Source organism: Caretta caretta, chromosome 3 (genome assembly GCF_965140235.1).
Source record: "Caretta caretta isolate rCarCar2 chromosome 3, rCarCar1.hap1, whole genome shotgun sequence".
NCBI lineage: Eukaryota > Metazoa > Chordata > Testudines > Cheloniidae > Caretta > Caretta caretta.
This window is the reverse complement of record NC_134208.1, coordinates 131360846-131385023: the sequence shown is the minus strand read 5'-3', so window position 1 is coordinate 131385023 and position 24178 is coordinate 131360846. Positions and strand designations below refer to the sequence as shown.

Genomic DNA, 24178 nt, shown 5'->3' with positions numbered 1-24178 from the left:
CACTTGATCAAGGGGAATAGAGGCTGTTACATACTATGCATGCATCCGATGAAGTGAGCTGTAGCTCACAAAAGCTTATGCTCAAATAAAGTGGTTAGTCTCTAAGGTGCCACAAGTCCTCCTTTTCTTTTTGCGGATACAGACTACTCTGCTGTACTCTGAAACCTGTCTTCTGCCTTTGTTCTGGTATTCTGTACGCTCTTTGGAGCAGTGGCAGTCTTTCATGGGGGGAGGGGGTTCTGTTTGTATAGCACCTAGTGTGGTGGGGTCCTGGTCCTTCACTAGGGCTCGTAGGTGCTATGGTAATACAAAATAATCAACAGTGCTCATGAATTGATTGAAAGAGTAGCAAACAATTGGCAACTGGTTCTTGAGATTTCCCAAACAGTGCTTTATAAAACCAGAAAAACACAGGCTGGGAGACCACAGAAATATAATTTTTTTAAAAAAATTACAGCTGTATTACATTTTTACATAAAAATATAATTGTTCCTGTTGCCCCAATAGTAAGAATGGAGCCGTGGCTCTTCGATTAGAAGACATGAGCTTTTTAAATGTCAGAATGGAAAACCAACACATCAACTTAGCTATCTGATTTTTGGGGAGGAGCTGTCTAATGCATCCTATGTGGTCTGCCAGTTCTGATCTCTCAACCACTGGACTTTCAAATAATAGAAATGGCTGGAAGGGATTTGAAGAGAGAGATCTCTGCACTGAGGTGGGACAAGGGTACATATGATATACATAAAATATATGCTAAAAATCCTCTTGCTACCACCATCTCTGAAACTTTCTTTAACAAGTCTGTGACCACCTAGGATTTTAGTTGTCACTATGTGCCATTGAGAGTGTCACTGCAGCAGCAGGATTAGAACGCTGATCCTCCTGCTCCAAAAGCACAATCCCTTAACCGAGAGAAGAATTTCCTTTAGCTGTTACAATATAGGATCTATTTTCAGAGTAACAGCCCTGTTAGTCTGTATTCGCAAAAAGAAAAGGAGTACTTGTGGCACCTTAGAGACTAACCAATTTATTTGAGCATAAGCTTTCGATTTAGAACAACGCTTCCTCAGCTCTCGTCCCCTAACGCCCCTACTCTACTTGCGCTATATTGATGACATCTTCATCATCTGGACCTATGGAAAAGAAGCCCTTGAGGAATTCCACCATGATTTCAACAATTTCCATCCCACCATCAACCTCAGTCTGGTCCAGTCCACACAAGAGATCCACTTCCTGGACACTACAGTGCTAATAAACGATGGTCACATAAACACCACCCTATACCGGAAACCTACTGACTGCTATTCCTACCTACATGCCTCCAGCTTTCACCCTGACCACACCACACGATCCATTGTCTACAGCCAAGCTCTGCGATACAACCGCATTTGCTCCAACCCCTCAGACAGAGACAGACACCTACAAGATCTCTATCAAGCATTCTTACAACTACAGTACCCACCTGCGGAAGTGAAGAAACAGACTGATAGAGCCAGAAGACTTCCCAGAAGTCACCTACTACAGGACAGGCCCAACAAAGAAAATAACAGAACGCCACTAGCCGTCACCTTCAGCCCCCAACTAAAACCCCTCCAACGCATTATTAAGGATCTACAATCTATCCTGAAGGATGACCCAACACTCTCACAAATCTTGGGAGACAGGCCAGTCCTTGCCTACAGACAGCCCCCCAACCTGAAGCAAATACTCACCAGCAACCACATACCACACAACAGAACCACTAACCCAGGAACCTATCCTTGCAACAAAGCCCGTTGCCAACTGTGCCCACATATCTATTCAGGGGACACCATCACAGGGCCTAATAACACCAGCCACACTATCAGAGGCTGTTTCACATTGCTCGTTCAGAGGCTCGTTCACAGAGCAATGCCCCTCTGCCATGTACATTGGTCAAACTGGACAGTCTCTACGTAAAAGAATAAATGGACACAACTCAGATGTCAAGAATTATAACATTCATAAACCAGTTGGAGAACACATCAATCTCTCTGGTCACGTGATTACAGACATGAAAGTCGCTATTTTACAACAAAAAAACTTCAAATCCAGACTCCAGCGAGAAACTGCTGAATTGGAATTCATTTGCAAATTGGATACAATTAACTTAGGCTTGAATAGAGACTGGGAGTGGCTTAGTCATTATGCAAGGTAGCCTATTTCCCCTTGTTTTTTCCTACCCCCCACCCCCACCCAGACGTTCTTGTTAAACCCTGGATTTGTGCTGGAAATGGCCCACCTTGATTATCATACACAATGTAAGGAGAGTGGTCACTTTGGATAACCTATTACCAGCAGGAGAGTGGGGTGGGAGGAGGTATTTTTTCATGCTTTGTGTGTATATAATAAGATCTTCTAAACTTTCCACAGTATGCATCCGATGAAGTGAGCTGTAGCTCATGAAAGCTTATGCTCAAATAAATTGGTTAGCCTCTAAGGTGCCACAAGTACTCCTTTTCTTTTTGCGAATATAGGGTCTATGACTCACTGAATGGCCATTTTAATTCTCTTCAGCAGAGGGCAGTAGTACAGAGCCGCTCGAGCAAGTACATTACTGTTCTTAGGATTGCTGAGGTCTGAGGGAGGTAATTAAGTGCAGCCTTTTCTTAAGCTCACGTAAGCTTGCAAAAGACTCAAGCAGCTGTTTTGCTCTTTTCACAAGAGAATGGGAACCATCTTGCACATCTCTCAGGAAAAAATAATGAAGCACCTCCTTACATAACACAAAGTGGTGACAAATATGGTAGCTACAGATTTACTATCACCACTTGCAGAGGATGGCATATGTAATTTGTGAAGGTTTTTAAAAGCTGTAATTAAAACAACCAGTTGCTATGGTAATAGCAGCAATAAAAATTAAGCCCATCTGGCACAATGGTGTGGTCCAAAATTAATTAAATGCTTAACATGTTTTATTAAAGTCCAGAAGAAAATGAAGTTTTACAGAATTCAAAAGAAGTCTGATTGAATGGGCCGTAGTCCTGCTCTCATAAGTAGGGCCCTACCAATTTCACAGCTGTGAAAAAACATGTCACAGATCGTGAAATAAGGCTTTCCCTGTGAAATCTGACCTCCCCCTTGCTGCAAGTCCCTGCCGGGCTGGGGAGGGACAGAACTTGTCCTTCCCCTGCATGGCCGCTCTCGGGAGTAGATCAGACCCACCTCCGAGTGCCTCCCCCTGCTACAGAGCAGCAACTCTGGAGGTTCCTGCTGCTGAAAGTGCCCGAGCCAGGAGCCTCCTAACTGTGAGTCTCCACTGGCCCGGAGGGGGGGATGGGACTTCTCCTTCCCCTGCAGGGCTCCTGTGGGGGAGAAATGGGGCAGATCAGACCCACCACTAGGTACCTTTTGGGTTGGGACTGCCACAGTTACAACGTTGTGAAATTTCAGATGTAAACAGCTGAAAACTTGAAATTGATCAATTTAAAAACACTCTGTCAAATTGATCAAAATGGACTGTGAGTTTGGTAGGGCCCTACTCATAAGTTAATGGTAACATTCTTTCTTCAGACGGAAATGTAAGAGGGCTTCATCAGGGATGCTGAAACAATTTTTATAGTGGGGGTGCTGAGAGCCATTGAACCCAACTGTAAACCCTCACTATGATGGAAACCACTTCAAACCAGGGGGTGCGGCAACACCCTCAGCACCCCTAGTTCCAGCACGTATGGGCTTCATTCATACAGGGCCCATTCCAACTGTCATTTCTATTTCAAACTAAAAAAGCAGCCCACAAAGTCTGTGCTTAGATGGGGAATCTCAAGCAGCTCAGTGGTTCAGCTCACAAACAGAGGCATCTAAACTTCATGAGTGAGCTTGAATCTCACCAGGGCAGGCTCTCATATAACATTTCTGGTATTTCTACTTCCAGTCACACCTGAAACGCCTCGCAGAATTGCATTTCCTGTGCCATTTCAGTGCCTGGTTCCTTTTCTACTTGGAAACCAGAAAATTATATATCTACCTTTATGACCATGGAGCATAAAATAGACTTACATCAAGTTCCTTTATAGAAACGGTCAGAGAGATGTTCTTATTTTTCAGAAGACGCCCATGGTGGAAACCTAATGAGTTCTTGGGAACTGAGTGTTGCAGACATCCTTTTATATTTCCAGAAACACTTTGTGGTGGTACAATTAAGGTTATTACTAATTTCAGAACAGTAATATTGTAGTTGTGAAACAGAGAGAGGGGAGGTAATTTTATAGTGAAGGCTCCACAAAAGCCTTGACCAAAGATTTCCAAAAGTGAACAGTGGTTTCTTGATTGATTGGTGCCTATACTCTGGATTCCAATGGAAGGGACTCTTAAAGGCCCTGACTTTGAGGACAGGAGACGAGCACTTTCAGAAAAATCAGGCCCTTTTAAGGTGTCAGTTCAGGCACCCAACTACTAAGGTGCCTAATAACTAGTTTTGTTTTGGTTTTTTTTTGTTAAAAAGTCTTGGTTCAAATCTTTCCCCACTGCCCATGTTAAAAAAACAACTATGAAAGCATTGCAAAGATGGATGAATAGAAATTCCTTTGACTCAAATATTTGTGAATTTTTTTTTCTCCACCTCTATTCATTCAGCTCTAGCCCAGGAACTGTAATTTCCCTAGAACAACAAAAGTTAATCCAATATGTTAGGAATGTGTCTTAATTTTGCAAGGTTGCTCTCATCCTCTATAGCGAAGCAGGTTCCTCAGGTTTTCTCATGAGGCTCTCATCCTTATTTGCATTTTATCCTTGTGTGGCTTTAATTCCCCAGCTAGGCATTACTACTGGCTAACAGATCACTGATCAACCTGATGCCACTGTTCGGCCTGAATGCATGAAATTGGCACACACCAGGAGAATTGTTTTCTATGGGGGATGCTAGGCCTTCCACTGGCAAATCTCTGCTCGGCTCCAAATTCACAGCTAATGCTGCGGGATAACAGCAAGTGCTGACTATAGTACATTACCTTTGGCTCTGTGGGTAGGGTCGGAATGCACAATCTCCTCCAGGGCTCTTGATTGACTTCACCACTGTTGTGACATGTCAAAGGTCTGATTTCCCTGAGTGTCCCATAAGCCTTCAAATTCTATATGCCGTGCCAAGCCAGTGAGCTAGCCTTTATCACCCAAAACATAAAAGCCAAATAACCCAATGTCCCTGTTTAACACAGTGCGTTAATGTCCCCACTGCAACTGCTTTGTAAGGAGCACCCAAGCTACTTACCAAAAAGCTAGTAAATCTGCTCTGAGTCTCCCAAAATTAAATTCCCAATTCAATACCCAGGATCATTTCTGCTAGTGAATGGAATGCAGAGGAAGCAGTTGTCATGGATCACAAAATCGCATGGAGCCTCATAACAAAACATGAACCAGGAACTGAAAATGCTGCATAGGGTTTTCATTTTTGATCAGATAATGTACCTAACTTTGAATCTCTAGAAGGCATTTAGTGTGTCCGCTACCTGTTAACAGTTGGTAATCTGAGTTCTCTTCAGTGCAAGGCCCGTGAGTAGTTAACTACTGTAGCTAATCTGAGTTACCTGTGAGAGAGAGATACTGTGGTGGTTCAGTAGCCAGGATTCTTCTCTACTGCGATTCCAGAGACAAAATGGAGAATATTATCCCCTTCTTTCTCTTTCACAAATCTGTCAGCACAAAGGATCATTTTCCAAGTGTCTCAGTTTTAGGTCTAAGGATCTAGTAATCCCTTATTTCAACTGAAATGGCTTAAGTGTTTATCTACAAAGGAAATTCTTCTTGATGCTAGAAATTCAAATCTTGTTTACAAGGGAAGACCCTGGTGACTGGAGAACTAGTGGAAAAAGTTGCATCACTGGAAAAGAATTTAAGCTGACCGGTTCGTGGGGGAGTGGATGTTCACTAACTGTTTTAAAATCTTTGGGTTTGATTTTCAGAGTGGGAACATCTACGACTACAACTGCAGTCAATGGGAGCTGTGAATGCTCAGCACATCTGAAATTCAGCTCACTTGTACAACACCTATTTAACACCACGGATTAATGGGCACTTGGGTCTAACTCTAGTCTATACCTATGTCTGTACTGGTACATGGGCAAACCCTTCTAGTGTAGATGCAGCTTGTATGGGCAAAGAGTGCTTTGCTATCAACTGTCTCTACCATAGGGCTTGTACATTAAAAAATAAAATGGCTCCCCAACTGACATTATACTGGCAAAAGTTTCTGGGGTAGACCTTGCCTTAGTTAAAGGCTCAGCACATCCCCCCCCCTCACCCACACCCACACCCCTTTCACAAGTAAGAACTCCTACACATATAGAAGACCCCCAAGAAGTCCTCCAGGAAAAAACCCCAGGAATAAACAGAGTCTAAATTCCTAAGGTAAAAGAGAAAAAAAAATCAGAGCCCTCTATTCTCCCCCCCCCCCCCACTTTTTTTTTTAAGTAGCCTTCTTTCTACATGATGAAGACTCAAAGGAAAGCTCAAGATCAGCTTAAATAACCTCTGCAGGTCCCCTTGTAATGAACAGACTAAGTTACCCTCAGGATTTCTCATGGCTACGTGAGGAGATAAAGCCTCAATCAAAAACACTTCTGGGTTATTTGCTGACTTCTGGCAGCAGGATAGTCACAAGCCTGTCAGCATGAGCAGTCAGTGGATCAGCTGTCACAAACCTTGCTTCTCAAACTCTTCAAAAAGGTTCAGGCTGGTAATGCTAGGGCCAGTGAAGATGATGTAGTTTTTTCCTGATGCATTCTGACAAAGGCTCTTGGCCACCATACTGTGGAGTTGGGGCTTGTTCTTCAAAGCATCCAGTCCGTCAGCACCGCCTCCTTCTTTTAGATGGACATAAATCTTAATGAGCAAGTAGAAACAAGAAGACAAGGCAATGTGGTTAGAATGAGTCTGGCAGGAGCAATGCAGTTGCCAAACCCCTTGCTTGGCTTTCACTGGAGAGGAGTTGAAAAATAAAGGCAGTAGATACCTGTTTAAAATGTAACCCTTAATAACCTTTTATGACTGTTTGCCTTTAAATGACTTTGGAATAGCTGGGGCAGGTCTGGAATTTTCTGCTGGGGCGGCTATTGGGAAATACAAATCTATGCCTAAGATTAAGGGCTGCTTGAGGTTGCTGTTGCTATTATGTAGCTGGAAAAGCATTTGTCTGGCAGCAATAAACCATGACTCCTAAAGAAAACTGTATGTTGTGTTGATCCTACATAGACTTCATTGTTGTCAGTAAAGGGAGAACTTGGGACCTTCTGCTCCGAAAACACAGGCCTCTACCAGATGACCAGAAGGAATCTGTCTGCTGGCTTTACTGTAATGGCATTCAGCTGTATATTCTCTGGCAGCAGACACTAATGGGTGACATGACCACGCTGATGCCAGCATGACACTTTCTCCAGTACAAGCCAGTGGTGTCCTTACATACCAACCCTACGTTCTACCTGGAATCTTCAGGGATCACTCTAAGCCCTGGTCTATACTGCGGGGAGGGAGGGGTCGATCTAAGTTACGCAACTTCAGCTACATGAATAACGTAGCTGAAGTCGACGTACTTAGATCTACTTACCATGGTGTCTTCACCACAGTGAGTCGACTGCTGCTGCTCCCCCATCGACTCCGCCTGTGCCTCTTGCAGCAGTGGAGTACAGGAGTTGACGGGAGAGCGCTTGGGGATCACAGAATCATAGAATATCAGGGTTGGAAGGGACCTCAGGAGGTCATCTAGTCCAACCCCCTGCTCAAAGCAGGACCAATCCCCAATTAAATCTAGTCTAGATGCGACAAATCGACCCCTGCTGGATCGATTGCTGCCCGCCGATCCAGGGGGTAGTGTAGACAGACATACCCTAACTCTCAGCATTTTTGTCCAGATCATGACTTAGAGACAACCCATCAAAACAGACTGAACAAGGGAAAAAGGGTGCATTAAACTGGCTTTAACAGTCTTAAGCATCTGGCTCCTTTCTAGCTGGCTACAATCCTTACGGATACTGTATTACTGCCACAGCATCTTAAAGCTAACAGCTACCATTGTCCAGGCAATGTTCCTTCTGTCCTTCATAATACTCGGTCACCATCCACACAAGGCCATTTAAGTGGATATGCAATGGCAGGAATGGTTTGCCTCTAGTTAAATGAGTTGCTGATGACCTTAGTCCGATTTGCAAGTGGACAAGTATGTATAGCACAACTGGCCTGCTTGTTGAGAGGTGGAGGATTGAAATGGCACAGAGGCCAGACCAGTGTCTCACTCTGCAGATGGTCACTCTGGGAATGGTTATGACACGTTAGTTGGGCACTAGGGGAAAACTAACAATGGATGTAAGCTATCAGGCAGCAGCAGAGACAAAAAAAAATTTCAAATACTATACAGTGCCTGTATTGCATCTTAAAGATAGGCACATCTGGGCTGCAGGTCCCCACCCTCACCCCCTACTCCCTCATGGCCCGGGGCAGCCACTTACAGGTAGGAGGCAGTAAACACTGTTTTCCTCTTCCCTGCCCTGGGCTGGGAGGGGGACAAACTTGCAAGCTCAGAGCCGGGGAAAGAAACTTCCTGAACTGCTACTGAAACCTGTCCTGGAGTGTAAGCTGCTGGAGCCCGAGCTCCTGCCTGCATGTTACACTCTGGAGGAGCAGCTCAGTTTTAAAGGGCCACAGCCTGCACCACGTGCCCACTGACACTGCAGTGCCCCAGGGTGCCTCACTCATCACCCTTGCAGCCAGGGAGCTAGAATCGGCTGCCTGTCCCCACCCTTACTCGCCAGGCAGCCCTGCAGAGCTGTGAGCCCTTGCTCTGTGCAGTTCACCCCGAGGAGCACCCCACGGTGTCTTGTTCAGAGTTATGAACAACCTCCATTCCCGAGGTGTCCGTAACTCTGAGGTCTTACAGTAAACAGGGGCCTTTGGTCTTGAAAGCTGTCACACCAGCACTTCCACCACTGCTAAACTTATATGGGCCATTTAGTTAATTCAAAAAAGCATATCCGGCAGAAATCAGTTCCCAGCAGACTCTGCTCAGCAGTGGAAAGCACAGGAAAGACAGACTTTTCAAAGGTGGTGGTGATGAAACCAGGTGTGGCTATATTCAATGGGCTATTCATTTGTATCTGAGGTTGCAGGAAGATATAATTTGCGTTGTAAAAATTCTCAATGGAGTGTGTGGGGGAGAGGCAACATGGACCCCACAGCCAGCAGGGAAAAGGACCTTTAGCTGGGGATATATTTCAGAAGACTATAACGAGAGGGAGTGAACCTCTAGGTTACCTTTCACCCGAGGAGACCTGGAAAACCGGTGCCTTTGACTCTTTGGGGATCCTGGCTAAGAGGTAATCAGCTATTGCTGGAAAGGTACGATTGATGAGGAAGCTACTTTGAACAAAGTCTGTAGCTTGTTAAGTTAGGTCTCAGCCATTAGAAAGTATATTTTTACTATTGTTTGTTTGTAGCCATTTCTATCTTTATCCCTTCTATTTGGTATCACTTAACCTGTGTCCTTTTGTTAATACACTTGTTTTATTTTAAACCAAGTCAGTGCTATGTTTGAAGGAAGGGGTGTGTATACCCTAGTTAAGTTAATAAACTGTAATGTACTGACTCTTTAAAAGAGCAGAAAACTTAATATCTTCTGCAAATGTACAGTGGCAGGGGCTGTGCATTGCAAAGATACATCTCTGAACAGTTCAGAGGCTGAATTTCACAGATTGTTACCTGCTAGGTGAGGTTTGGGCCAGGAAAGCCTTGAGGAGTTTTCTGGGGAGAAAGACAGACTAGTGTGGCAGGGAGCTGACACACACACCGTCTAATCACCAGTAAAGCTCACTCTTGCTGAGGCAGAGAGGTAACATGGCTGTGGGTACCCCAGCAGAATGTTACATCCATGCATTCCCATGGGAAACTACATTATCTTTGTGTGTCAATCTATTTCCAGAAGCAAGTCTAGTCTAAAGCACAGGCACTCTTACAAAGACCGTGGAAGTGATATTTCTCAAGTCTCTGGAAAATTCATTTTACTGTGTGACATTTTTCAGTAGCTATGGATCAGTTGCCATTGCAATTAACCACTGCAGTTTTTCATAGCACAGTCTGCTGCAGAGACTATAGTCCAACAGCCATCTCCATCTTGAGGAGCAGCCACCGGCTGTTAAGTGTCTGTTTCTGCAGCCATTGTACCCCTAGCTGCTGGAAGGGAGAAGGAGCTTTCTCTAGTCTTCCTTCTCCCACCAGAGTCTCCTGAGATTTGTTTGGGAAGTTGGTAGGCTCCACTTCTTTTCCTTTCTCCCAGTCTCTGCTATTTATATCCTCTTCCCTCATGAAAATCTCTGGTGCCTGCTTTAGTAAGCCGAGTAAACCTGGCATGACTCTTCTCCGTGAAACTGCTGCCCATATGGTTGTGAACAGCATCAGTAAAACTAAGAATCACATTACTTTCACTTTGCTGTTGCGCAGGAAAACCATGAGCAGCAGCAGAGACACTGGAACTGGGTGAAGTCTCAGGAAAAAAAGCACTGTCTTGGTTCATGTTTTGAAGGTTATTTTCCCAGCCCTGAGCTAGAAACAATTAAAATTTAAATTCTGCAGAAATTGCCTCCGAAAACTTCCCTCCCACTTGACAGTGGTGAGTGGATTGTTTTTTTAAACTCTAGCTTAATTAACATTTGGAATACACTTTGAGATGCTCAGGTGAAGATGCTATAGAACTGCAAGCAGTGTTGTTAATGACCAAGGCTAATTGAAACTGAGAGAATCTTTTGGGAGGCTATGGAAAAAAGTTGCTGGAGCATTCTCTGAGTAAAAATGCACACAAATGAAACTGCCCAACTTCATGGGCTTTCTTTCTGATCTAAGAACTGAGCTTGAGAATATATTTAATGAGACTCCTTGCATTTGTGCATTCTAACTGCCAGTTATTAGAAAAAATATGACGCAAACAAGGCACTGCTTTAAAAAAAAATCTAACAAACCTCTAAACAGAATTTAAGTTTGATGGAAAACTTTTTTTTTTTAGCTGCCTGATCAACAAATGGACAGACAGTTAACTCTCCTGTAACTTGGCCCTTGAAATATAAATTCACCCCATGTTTTTTTTCCCTCCCTCTTTCAAAGTAAAGCTGGTAAATCAATTACAGCTTAATGAGAGAGAAGCTTGTTCTATGAGATTTTTGTGTGATAGTGAAGTGATACAAATTCTTCAGTACACCTTCCCAATTTCCTTTAATACAGATTTTTTAAGGGTACTGGAAATAGTTCCTGTTTTTTAATATTATGAAGAGTTTGAGCCAATTGTATAGACCAGAGGTGGAATCAGAACTGGACAGCAGCATTTAACATAACCTTTTATATTGTAGAAAAATCCCACATACAGCTAATGTGAGATGCTATAAGAATTGAAGAAATATCAAGGCAGGGGAGGCAACAGGATCTAGTGAGTGAGGCACTAGACGCAGGAGGGGTGTGTTCTAGTTGTAACTCTGCTACTGACCTGCTGCATGATTTTAGGCAAGTCACTTCACCTCTGTGCTTGTTTTTTGTTTTGTCTACTTAGATTGTAAGCTCCTCAGGGCAAGAACTGTCTCTTATCCTAACACAGTGGAGCACTCCAATACAAATAATTAATAGTAATAGTAGGTTAGTAATGTAGAAAGGAAACCCATCTGGGTTGAACGACTCTGGGCTAGAGGTAAACAATTTTTTCTCTCTTAATCTTTGACGTTTTCTCAGACTCATTTCTCCCATGATAAGCAGTTAAAAATGGGAGCTCAAACACAGAACCAACACAAGGGACTAAATGACTTATATATATCTAGAATCAGTGAAATTTCAGATGGCCATTAATGAAAATGAAACACACTGTTGGGCTAGTGAACATTCTGCCAGTGAGTGAAATGAAATGGGAAACCAACAAAGTCTGGAAAAAAAAACAGATGGCTCATGGCAAACTCAGGGAAAACACTTAATTCCATAGAACTTGAGTGCATATGGACTCAGAACAGACTATTAATCAGCATATTGTGGAATAGGATAGCCCTCGGATGCCAGAGCAATATGCTGATCTAGTACAAAAACCAATAGCCCCTTCCCCTGCCACCTCCAAAAAAAACCCCCAACCACATTCTGGAAATGCTGGGCTCACCTGATGAGAGGTTTATTGGAAAACACATTACAGTTTGAGAGGCATTTCACATGGTGGCAAGAGAATGGGAATTCAGTCACCTGATTGTCACCAGGGGCTTGTCTACATTTGAAATGCTAGAGAAGCACAGCTTCAGATGTCCACATTGAAGCACTACAGTGGCCCACTACCTATGCTGATGGGAGGGGTTCTCCCTTTGGCTAGGTAATCTAGCCCCCCCTTCCCCCCCCGCCAAGCAGGGGTAGCTCAGTTGAAGGAAGAATTCGTCTGTGGATTTTTCACACCCCTCAGTGACGTAGCTAAGTCAACAACTTTTTCCAAGTAGACCAGGCCTCAAAAATTCCCAAGCAACTATGTTTGGCTGAGAAAACAATGCAGACTGTTAAAAGGCTACTGGGGAAAGAAAGACCATGAGAGATGAGATGCCGCCGCCACCACCACGGCTTTAGGGTCTTGGAATAGACATTAGCACTATAGGCCAATAATGTTCCCCAGCACCTGTGCTGATGATTTTACCTTGTGGAAAATCATTCATGCGAAGGATACACAGGGTCTCACTAGAAGCTGGGGAGCAAAAATATACAGCCAGGACAAAAAGCTACATTATGACAGATCTGTAAAGTTCCCTAGAAGCTAAATATAAGTGATTCTGTTGATATACAAAGCTCCGATGGCAAATGTAAAGCTACTGTGAAGCTGCAAATTCCACATTTGTACAGAATTGAAACACCCCAGGGTACAATTCTCAGATGAAATACATGACACCTGAAAAGAGCAATGGAAGAAGTAATGAAGAGGAGACAAGATTATGACTGGCATGGGCTGTTCACTAGCTCCCAGTATGCATCCCCGCCCCCGTGAGAGTACAGAGCAGGACTCTACAAGTACGTATGGAAGCCTGGCTCAGCAATAGCTTCTACAAGAGACACTGCAACTGTCAACAGTGGCTGTTTCCCAAGTCTATCCCTGCCCCCTTCTCTCACACACACACACACACACTCACTCACTCTCTCTCTTCATGGTCCCCCGAACACGTGCTGGTTGTATGGAGAGGTTTCAGTGGAGAGAGGAAGGCGTATGCTGACCTGGAGAGGCAGCATGATCCAGTGAATAAAACACAAGCCTGGGCATAGGAAGACCTGGCTTCTGGCCCTCATCCTGCCTCTGACTCACTGTATGATCTTGAGCAAGCCACTTAACTTCAGTGCCTCAGTTTCCCCATCTGTAAAATGGGGATAATAAAAACATTTGTCTGCATTGGTAAAGCACTTAGAGATCTACAGAAAGAAGTGCTATATGAGAGCTAAATGTTACTTATTAATAACTTTTCCCCCTCCCCTCCTTTAAGTAGTTACTAACCAAGTTCAGCTGGCATTTGTACTTGGTCATCCCCTTTGAGACATCTAGCAAAAGGAATGACAGAGCCTGAAGTGTCCTAGCATGATGAAAAGCTTCGACAGATCTGTTTTGAATCCTTTAGTAGCAGGGCTGCAACAAGGGTGGCCTGAGTGGGGCAGCCGCCCAGGATACAGAGCCACTGGGGGTGTAAAAATGGGGCAGCACACAGGATCAAAGGCCCAGTGGTGTCAGCCCCCACCCTTGCAGGATCAGGCCCAGTGGTGTCCGGCCAGAGCCCAGGGTGCTCAGGGCTTCCCTCCCTGCTGGATCGTGGGGCAAGTGATCACAACCAGAGCAGGTTCCTCAGCACTAAGACCCTGGTGGGATGGCAGGCAGGCAGGATGCTGAGTGCCAGCTTGGCTCCTATTGAGCATGCTCATTGCTCAGTAACATCTACTAAAGCTGCTGCCCTTGCTGAGAATTAAAGTTAAAGGGAGGCAAACTAGGGGGGGAATGGGCAGGGTCTGACCAGGGGGTGGAAACTGACTGGGCCGGGGGTGGTTGGGGGGGTGTCAAACAGCAGGAGGCAGGGACAGGTGAGGGACTGAGGAGCAAAATTTTGGGTTGGAGCCAGGGTTCAGGCCAGGGTTGAGGTGCTGCCACATGGTGGCAGAGAGGGTAACGGTTAGCCCAATGGGATGAGCCACCCGCCCTGTTCGCAAAAATGCAGAGCTGGGGGGAGGAGACAGAATGGCTTCCATGCTTAGGAGGAAGTGTTCGGAGAGGAAAAATTAAGAATTCCCGGGTTGCTTGCAATTTACAGCTAGGGGAAGCCACAGTAGAAACAAAGAAGTAAACGTTGCACAAGTAAAACATGCCTTTTTAGTCAATAGTCAGTAGGGATAAAACACGTCCTGCTCCCTGCTTTAGCTGCGTTTTCCTGTTTCTCTGACCTACCCTTACTTGTTGCTGCCCCAGCCTCAGTCAATCTTTGTTAGAGAGACTTTTGCAGTCTATGATGATTATTCCATCCCCATGCTGTTGGGGGAAGACTTGGCCAACCACGTGAAGCTAGCCAAGAGACCCAGATAGAGCCAGTCCCGGAACAGGCAGTAGCCGATAACCCTACACAAGAGGCTCAGCCGGAGCCTGAACCCCAACAAAGTGCACCAGCGGAGAGTGGTTCACAGTCATCGGAAACAGCCCCATCCCCTACATCGCTTCAAGAGGAACCAAGCCTAGGTCCACAATCCAGTGAGGAACTGATGTCTCCAGCATCAAGGGAACAGTTCCAGACCGAATAGGAAGCAGGTGAAAGCCTCCAGAGAGCTTGGACAGCAGCCCGGAACAACCCACCGCCTCTCAGCTCTTCTAATTGATCCAGGCTTGTTGTAGAAAGAGGACTTTTATACAAGGAAACTCTTTCTGGTGGACACCAGGAAGAATGGCATCCTCCGAGACAGTTGGTAGTTCCAACTAAGTACCGGGTACTTGAGCTTGGCCCACAATCATCCTAGTGGCCATGCTGGGGTGAACAGGACCAAAGGTCGTTTGGGGCAGCAATATATGTTCCTCTGTCTCCACACTTAGGTGTCAGAGGATACTATAGGGATGTTAAACGACTGTGTGAAAAGTAATGTGGCAACTAAAAGTATCATATTGTAGCTTTTATTGTCTATATACTGTACTGATATGCAAAAATAAATGCATTATCATTACTCTAATATTCTAACTCATTATCTAAAAAACCCCATAGAGGGCACAAATGTGCTTGCTCCACTTGCCCAAGGTGCTAAAATGCCTAGTGACAGCTCTGGTAGTGCCAACAGTCTGCAGTGAGCAGATGGGGGTGTAGTTAGCACTATTAAGTGACCTATTAATCACTTACATTTACACAGATCTGTTAAGTAAAGCATTCCAGAGTGTTGGTGAGGGAGAAATCAAGAGAGAGTGAAATCAAAAGGCACGTCTAGGGTTTTGATTTAAACAGTGTCAGCAAATGCTCTCAGAAAGAAGAAGAAAACCCTTCCACCACAGGACTGTAGCCAGAAAACTGCACTTAAAGTCTTGGCTTAAAAAGCACCTCAACAGCAATAAATACATTGGGAAATATATTGGAAAAACAGCCTGCTGGCTCTGCTTGTAGGACAGACAGCAGGCCCAAGTTCAAACCCAACTTCAGTGTTCCTTCTGTAAATTTGGCATTCCCTAGAGGAGGCAAATCCAATCTGCAATGCCTGTAGTAGTGCTGCTAATAATTCACACTTCAAGTGCTTTCCACCTGCGCTCTCCATGCACTTTACAAACATTCATTTATCTGCAGCAACTGTGAGGAAAAAGTCCAACAATGTAAGAAACTAACTAGTGTGTGCATGCACCAATCTGAACTACTTAGCTCTGTCTCATCAGCCGTGTATGGCTGATAGATTCTCCTGTAGTTTTAGCTTTTGGTGCAGAAGAACCTGCAATGTAGGGCTTCAGTTATCCTGAAGGAAGTTGCCCTGGAATGCAGTACATCTTTTTGCAGGACATCAAGAAACCAGATCGTGATGATTGGGAGAATGGGTTGACAGCAATGGAGTGTGCCTTGCACCTGGAAAAGAATGTGAACCAGTCACTCCTTGACCTGCACAAGCTGGCAACGGACAAGAATGACCCTCATTTGTGTGACTTCATTGATGTAATGATGTAATCCTGGTTTTACAGATGGAGAAACTAGGCATCTCACTTAAACTCTTTGCCTTAAAGTGACAGCATAAATCCAAAGCTCCTGTCTCCCACACTTTAACCGAAAGACCCAACTTTCCGAAATGAGCTGTAGCTCACGAAAGCTTATGCTCTAATAAATCTGTTAGTCTCTAAGGTGACACAAGTACTCCTTTTCTTTGCAGCTAGCTATCAAAAGAGTTAATTTTCCAAAGAACAGAACTGTTCTGCCTCACTTACCTAAATAGGCTAAATGTATTGATACTAATGATGGGAGAATGTTAACAGGATCATCAGATTGGAGGCTGTGCTGTGGTTGCAATTCTGTATGGCCACTGCATGGTTAAAGCAAAGAGTAGCTCTTTTCCCAGTACAGCAACTCTAATGGAACAAAATACAAGCACACTAAACATTGCTTTTAGCACTCGATATATAATATTCATAACATGGAATTGTCATAAATATAAAGGGAAGGGTAAACCCCTTTGAAATCCCTCCTGGCCAGGGGAAAGCTCCTCTCACCCGTAAAGGGTTAAGAAGCTAAAGGTAACCTCGCTGGCACCTGACCAAAATGACCAATGAGGAGACAAGATACTTTCAAAAGCTGGGAGGAGGGAGAGGAACAAAGGGTCTGTCTGTGTGCTGCTCTTGCCAGGGACAGAACAGGAATGGAGTCTTAGAACTTTTAGTAAGTAATCTAGCTAGGTATGTGTTAGATTATGATTTCTTTAAATGGCTGAGAAAAGAATTGTGCTGAATAGAATAACTATTTCTGTCTGTGTACTTTTTTTGTAACTTAAGGTTTTGCCTAGAGGGGTTCTCTATGTTTTGAATCTCATTACCCTGTAAGATATCTACCATCCTGATATTACAGGGGGGATTTCTTTATTTCTATTTACTGCTATTTTTTATTAAAAGTCTTCTTTTAAAAAACTGAATGCTTTTTCATTGTTCTCAGATCCAAGGGTTTGGGTCTGTGGTCACCTATGCAAATTGGTGAGGCTTTTTATCCAACATTTCCCAGGAGAGGGGGGGGGGTGCAAGTGTTGGGAGGATTGTTCATTGTTCTTAAGATCCAAGGGTCTGGGTCTGTAGTCACCTAGGCAAATTGGTGAGGCTTTTTACCAAACCTTGTCCAGGAAGTGGGGTGCAAGGTTTTGGGGAAGTATTTTGGGGGGAAAGACGCGTCCAAACAGCTCTTCCCCAGTAACCAGTATTAGTTTGGTGGTGGTAGCGGCCATTCCAAGGATAACGGGTGTAATATTTTGTACCTTGGGGAAGTTTTGACCTAAGCTGGTAAAGATAAGCTTAGGGGGTTTTTTTCATGCAGGTCCCCACATCTGTACCCTAGAGTTCAGAGTGGGGGAGGAACCTTGACATGGTGGCGCAGTGGTGGGATTAACCTGAAATCATCTGAGATCCAGTTGAGATTTTTTGAACTAGAAATACAGATTTTAAAAAGGAAATTTTTTTTTCTTTGGAAAGAAAGTCCAGAAAGCAGCTTTGAAACTGAAAGCAGCTTGGTTTCTCTCTGCTTTGTGGCCAAGCAGAGACAAAAGGGGATTATCTTGTGAATTGCAGGTTTTTTTGCCTGGAGGCAGGGTACTTAACTCCTGCAGGGAAATTCACAGTCTTCCAACCCATTGTTTTTTTTTTTCTTTTCTTCCTAAAAGTAAATAGGGGGTGTGTGTTCTACCCATTTGCTTTTTCTTTGGGCTGGGTAAGCAGGTTTCCAAGCAGTTGGAGGTTTTTTGCTTTAATTTGGGCCCAGAGCAGAGACAAGGGAATTGTCTTTTTCTGTAGGCTGACAATCACTATCAGAGAATAGGTATTCTATTGCAGCACAGCAAAATTTTACAGCCAAGTTTTGTTTGTTTATTTCTAAACCTCGGGTGTAAAGTTAGTTAAAAACAGAGAGGTTAGAATGACCAAATCCTCAGCTCGACTTCAGCTGGAATTAGCCAAATTTCAGGCTGAGGAAAGACAAAGGGAACATGAAAGACAGATAGAACTCATGCAGCTGAAGAAGGAACAAGAAATGGAGGCAAGGAAGCATGTGGAGGAGGAGAGGGAAAAAGAGAGGAAGCATGTGGAGGAGATGGAGAGGATAAAGGCCCAGCAGAATATACCAACAAACCCTAGCAATCCTTCTCCAGGTACCACTTCCCATCCCAGAAAGTTCCCCACCTACAAGGCAGGTGATGATACTGAGGCCTTCTTAGAGAACTTCGAAAGGGCCTGCCTTGGGTACAACATCTCTACTGACCAATACATGGTAGAGCTGAGGCCGCAGCTCAGTGGACCCTTAGCTGAGGTGGCAGCTGAAATGCCTAAAGAACACATGAACAAGTATGAACTGTTTAAATCCAAGGCGAGAGTCAGAATGGGGATAACACCCAAGCAGTCTCGTCGGAGGTTCAGAGCCCTAAGGTGGAAACCAGACATGTCATTTACCCGACATGCCTACCACATTGTGAAACATTGGGATGCCTGGATATCAGGAGCAAGTGTTGAATCTCCAGTAAATTTGCCCTTCCTAATGCAAATGGAACAATTCTTAGAGGGTGTTCCTGAGGAAATAGAAAGATACATCCTAGATGGGAAACCCAAAACTGTAATTGAGGCAGGAGAGATTGGAGCCAGATGGGTGGAGGTGGCAGAGAAGAAGAAAACTGGTCGCAGTTGGAGCGGAGACCAGAAGGGACCACCCCAGACCACACCCTATTACCGGGGGCCGCCCAAAGCCCCACCTACCTCCCAAAGAGCCCTCCAGACCCCTTATCGTCCCACCACCCCGTTCTCCAGCAGCCCTCCTCGCCCCAGTGACCCGTCAGCTGGACGATGTTTTAAATGTAACGAGCTGGGGCATGTAAAGGCCAACTGCCCCAAAAACCCCAACAGATTACAGTTCATTGCACCGGAATCACACCAGAGGTCCACAGGCCCAGATACCTCCCAGATACCCTTGGAGCGGAGGGAAACTGTGAGTGTGGGCGGGAAGAAGGTCACCGCGTGGAGGGACACCGGAGCACAAGTGTCAGCTATCCATGCTTCCTTAGTGGACCCCAATTTAATCAACTCAGAGATCCAAGTGATGATTCAACCCTTCAAGTCCAACTCTTTCAATTTGCCTACAGCCAAGTTGCCTGTCCAGTACAAGGGCTGGTCAGGAATGTGGACTTTTGCAGTCTATGATGATTATCCCATCCCCATGCTGTTGGGGGAAGACTTGGCCAATCATGTGAAGCAGGCCAAGAGGGTGGGAATGGTCACCCGCAGCCAGGCTAAACAAGCCGTGAGGCCTAGCTCTGTTCCGGAAACTTCTATCAGGACCCAGTCAGAGGTGATGGACCTGGACCCCAGGCCAATGTCTGCAACAGCAGTAGTGGATCCAGTCCCAGAGACCCAGACGGAACCAGTCCCAGAACCGGAACCAGCCGAACAACCAACACCAGACCCCGTGTCAGCACTGAATCCAGTACTTGCAACCTCAACAACGGAGGGCCCCACCGAACCTGAACTGGCAGCAGCCGATAACCCGACCCAAGAGGCTCAGCCGGAGCCTGAATCCCAACATAGTGCACCAGCGGAGAGCGGTTCACAGTCAACAGAAACAGCTCCATCCCCTATATCGCTTCCAGAGGGACCAAGCCTAGGTCCACAATCCCATGAGGAACTGATGTCTCCAGCATCAAGGGAACAGTTCCAGACCGAACAGGAAGCAGATGAAAGCCTCCAGAGAGCTTGGACGGCGGCACGGAGCAACCCACCGCCTCTCAGCTCTTCTAATCGATCCAGGTTTGTTGTAGAAAGAGGACTTTTATACAAGGAAACTCTTTCTGGTGGACACCAGGAAGACTGGCATCCTCAGAGACAGTTGGTAGTTCCAACTAAATACCGGGCCAAGCTCTTGAGCTTAGCCCACGATCACCCTAGTGGCCATGCTGGGGTGAACAGGACCAAAGACCGTTTGGGGGGGTCATTCCACTGGGAGGGAATGGGCAAGGATGTTTCTACCTATGTCCAGTCTTGTGAGGTGTGCCAAAGAGTGGGAAAACCCCAAGACCAGGTCAAAGCCCCTCTCCAGCCACTCCCCATCATTGAAGTTCCATTTCAGCGAGTAGCTGTGGATATTCTGGGTCCTTTTCCGAAAAAGACACCCAGAGGAAAGCAGTACATACTGACTTTCATGGATTTTGCCACCCGATGGCCGGAAGCAGTAGCTCTAAGCAACACCAGGGCTAAAAGTGTGTGCCAGGCACTAGCAGACATTTTTGCCAGGGTAGGTTGGCCCTCCGACATCCTCACAGATGCAGGGACTAATTTCCTGGCAGGAACTATGAAAAACCTTTGGGAAGCTCATGGGGTAAATCACTTGGTTGCCACTCCTTACCACCATCAAACAAATGGCATGGTGGAGAAGTTTAATGGAACTTTGGGGGCCATGATACGTAAATTTGTAAATGAGCACTCCAATGATTGGGGCCTAGTGTTGCAGCAGTTGCTCTTTGCCTACAGAGCTGTACCACATCCCAGTTTAGGGTTTTCCCCATTTGAACTTGTATATGGCCGTGAGGTTAAGGGGCCATTGCAGTTGGTGAAGCAGCAATGGGAGGGATTTACACCTTCTCCAGGAACTAACATTCTGGACTTTGTAACCAACCTACAAAACAGCCTCCGAACCTCTTTAGCCCTTGCTAGAGAAAACTTACAGGATGCTCAAAAAGAGCAAAAAGCCTGGTATGATAAACATGCCAGAGAGCGTTCCTTCAAAGTAGGAGACCAGGTCATGGTCTTAAGGGCGCTCCAGGCCCATAAAATGGAAGCATCGTGGGAAGGGCCATTCACGGTCCAGGAGCGCCTGGGAGCTGTTAATTATCTCATAGCATTCCCCACCTCCAACCGGAAGCCTAAGGTGTACCATATTAATTCTCTAAAGCCCTTTTATTCCAGAGAATTAAAGGTTTGTCAGTTTACAGCCCAGGGAGGAGACGACGCTGAGTGGCCTGAAGGTGTTTACTACGAAGGGAAATGTGCTGGTGGTGTGGAAGAGGTGAACCTCTCCATGACCCTTGGGCATATGCAGCGACAGCAGATCCAGGAGCTGTGCACTAGCTACGCGCCAACGTTCTCAGCCACCCCAGGACTGACTGAACGGGCATACCACTCCATTGACACAGGTAATGCTCACCCAATTAGGGTCCAACCTTACCGGGTGTCTCCTCAAGCTAAAACTGCTATAGAACGGGAGATCCAGGATATGTTACAGATGGGGGTAATCCGCCCCTCTAACACTGCATGGGCATCTCCAGTGGTTCTAGTTCCCAAACCAGATGGGGAGATACGTTTTTGCATGGACTACCGTAAGATAAATGCTGTAACTCGCCCAGACAACTATCCCATGCCACGCACAGATGAACTATTAGAGAAACTGGGACGGGCCCAGTTCATCTCTACCTTGGACTTAACCAAGGGGTACTGGCAGGTACCGCTAGATGAATCTGCCAAGGAAAGGTCAGCCTTCATCACACATCTCGGGCTGTATGAATTTAATGTACTCCCTTTCGGGCTGCGAAATGCACCCGCCACTTTCCAAAGACTTGTAGATGGTCTCCTAGCGGGATTAGGAGAATATGCAGTCGCCTACCTTGACGACGTGGCTATATTTTCGGATTCCTGGGCAGACCACCTGGAACATCTACAAAAAGTCCTTGAGCGCATAAGGGAGGCAGGACTAACTGTTAAGGCTAAGAAGTGTCAAATAGGCCTAAACAGAGTGACTTACCTTGGACACCAGGTGGGTCAAGGAACTATCAGCCCCCTACAGGCCAAAGTGGATGCTATCCAAAAGTGGCCTGTCCCAAAGTCAAAGAAACAGGTTCAATCCTTCTTAGGCTTGGCCGGTTATTACAGACGATTTGTACCGCACTACGGCCAAATCGCTGCCCCACTGACAGACCTAACCAAAAAGAAACAGCCAAATGCTGTTCAGTGGACCGGAAAGTGTCAGAAGGCCTTTAACAAGCTTAAAGTGACACTCATGTCTGACCCTGTACTAAGGGCCCCAGACTTTGACAAACCGTTCCTAGTAACCACAGATGCATCCGAGCGTGGTGTGGGAGCAGTTTTAATGCAGAAAGGACCTGATCAAGAATTCCACCCTGTAGTGTTTCTCAGCAAAAAACTGTCTGAGAGGGAAAGCAACTGGTCAGTCACTGAAAAAGAATGTTATGCCATTGTCTACGCTCTGGAAAAGCTACGCCCATATGTTTGGGGACGGCGTTTCCACCTGCAAACCGACCATGCTGCACTAAAGTGGCTTCACACCGTCAAAGAAACTAACAAAAAACTTCTTCGGTGGAGTTTAGCTCTCCAAGATTTTGATTTCGACATCCAACACATCTCAGGAGCTTCTAACAAAGTGGCTGATGCACTCTCCCGTGAAAGTTTCCCAGAATCAACTGGTTAAAATCGTCCTTGAGATGTGGAAAATATTGTTAGTCTTTATGTACTTGGTAGTATATTTAGAGATGCATGTGTCTTATTAACTCTGTTTTCCTAGAGCTCCAGGAAGAAATCCCAGCCAGTGTTTCACCCTAGCTGAGATTTGGGGGGCGTGTCATAAATATAAAGGGAAGGGTAAACCCCTTTGAAATCCCTCCTGGCCAGGGGAAAGCTCCTCTCACCCGTAAAGGGTTAAGAAGCTAAAGGTAACCTCGCTGGCACCTGACCAAAATGACCAATGAGGAGACAAGATACTTTCAAAAGCTGGGAGGAGGGAGAGGAACAAAGGGTCTGTCTGTGTGCTGCTCTTGCCAGGGACAGAACAGGAATGGAGTCTTAGAACTTTTAGTAAGTAATCTAGCTAGGTATGTGTTAGATTATGATTTCTTTAAATGGCTGAGAAAAGAATTGTGCTGAATAGAATAACTATTTCTGTCTGTGTACTTTTTTTGTAACTTAAGGTTTTGCCTAGAGGGGTTCTCTATGTTTTGAATCTCATTACCCTGTAAGATATCTACCATCCTGATATTACAGGGGGGATTTCTTTATTTCTATTTACTGCTATTTTTTATTAAAAGTCTTCTTTTAAAAAACTGAATGCTTTTTCATTGTTCTCAGATCCAAGGGTTTGGGTCTGTGGTCACCTATGCAAATTGGTGAGGCTTTTTATCCAACATTTCCCAGGAGAGGGGGGGGGGTGCAAGTGTTGGGAGGATTGTTCATTGTTCTTAAGATCCAAGGGTCTGGGTCTGTAGTCACCTAGGCAAATTGGTGAGGCTTTTTACCAAACCTTGTCCAGGAAGTGGGGTGCAAGGTTTTGGGGAAGTATTTTGGGGGGAAAGACGCGTCCAAACAGCTCTTCCCCAGTAACCAGTATTAGTTTGGTGGTGGTAGCGGCCATTCCAAGGATAACGGGTGTAATATTTTGTACCTTGGGGAAGTTTTGACCTAAGCTGGTAAAGATAAGCTTAGGGGGTTTTTTTCATGCAGGTCCCCACATCTGTACCCTAGAGTTCAGAGTGGGGGAGGAACCTTGACAGGAATGAAAAATGGGGATAGGGAAGTAGAAAATGAGAGAGAAATTTTAAACCTCCAGAAAGCTTTAATTTGAGTTCTTTTGTCCAAAGTGGGTTTGCCTATGCTTAGCTCATATTCTTACTTGTTTTAGCTGAATGGCTGAGCTACACGAGAAAGACATTAGTAACTGAGAGGTGGTGCTTTGCTTAGGAAGTTCTGAGGCAGACATGTGGTACAAAATGGAAATTCATCTGAAAGCAAGGACCTGAATTGCCAACTCTGGAATCAAGTTATTCATAGCACAGGAGAGAGAGCTGGGCCAATACTGTAACATAAATGAATGTGCTTTGAGTGTCTTTAAGCACCTTTTTATGTTCCATTAAGTTTCTAATGAATTAGTTTGCTGGCAGGAATATTACCCTGACAGCAAACTATGAAAGCATATTATAGAATATTCATAGAGAATGAATGTAGAACCTGTAAATATGA

At 45.2% G+C, this 24178-nt stretch overlaps 1 protein-coding gene across 1 annotated transcript in view; it reads right to left on the bottom strand.

Annotated features, from left to right (window-relative positions):
- The window catches only part of PGBD5 (piggyBac transposable element derived 5), a 100744-nt gene that overhangs the window by 19388 nt on the left and 57178 nt on the right, over positions 1-24178 (bottom strand). The window contains exon 4 of the mRNA XM_048843909.2: positions 6657-6837. Coding sequence (XP_048699866.2) covers positions 6657-6837 — 181 coding nt within the window. The remainder of the gene's footprint in view (positions 1-6656; positions 6838-24178) is intronic.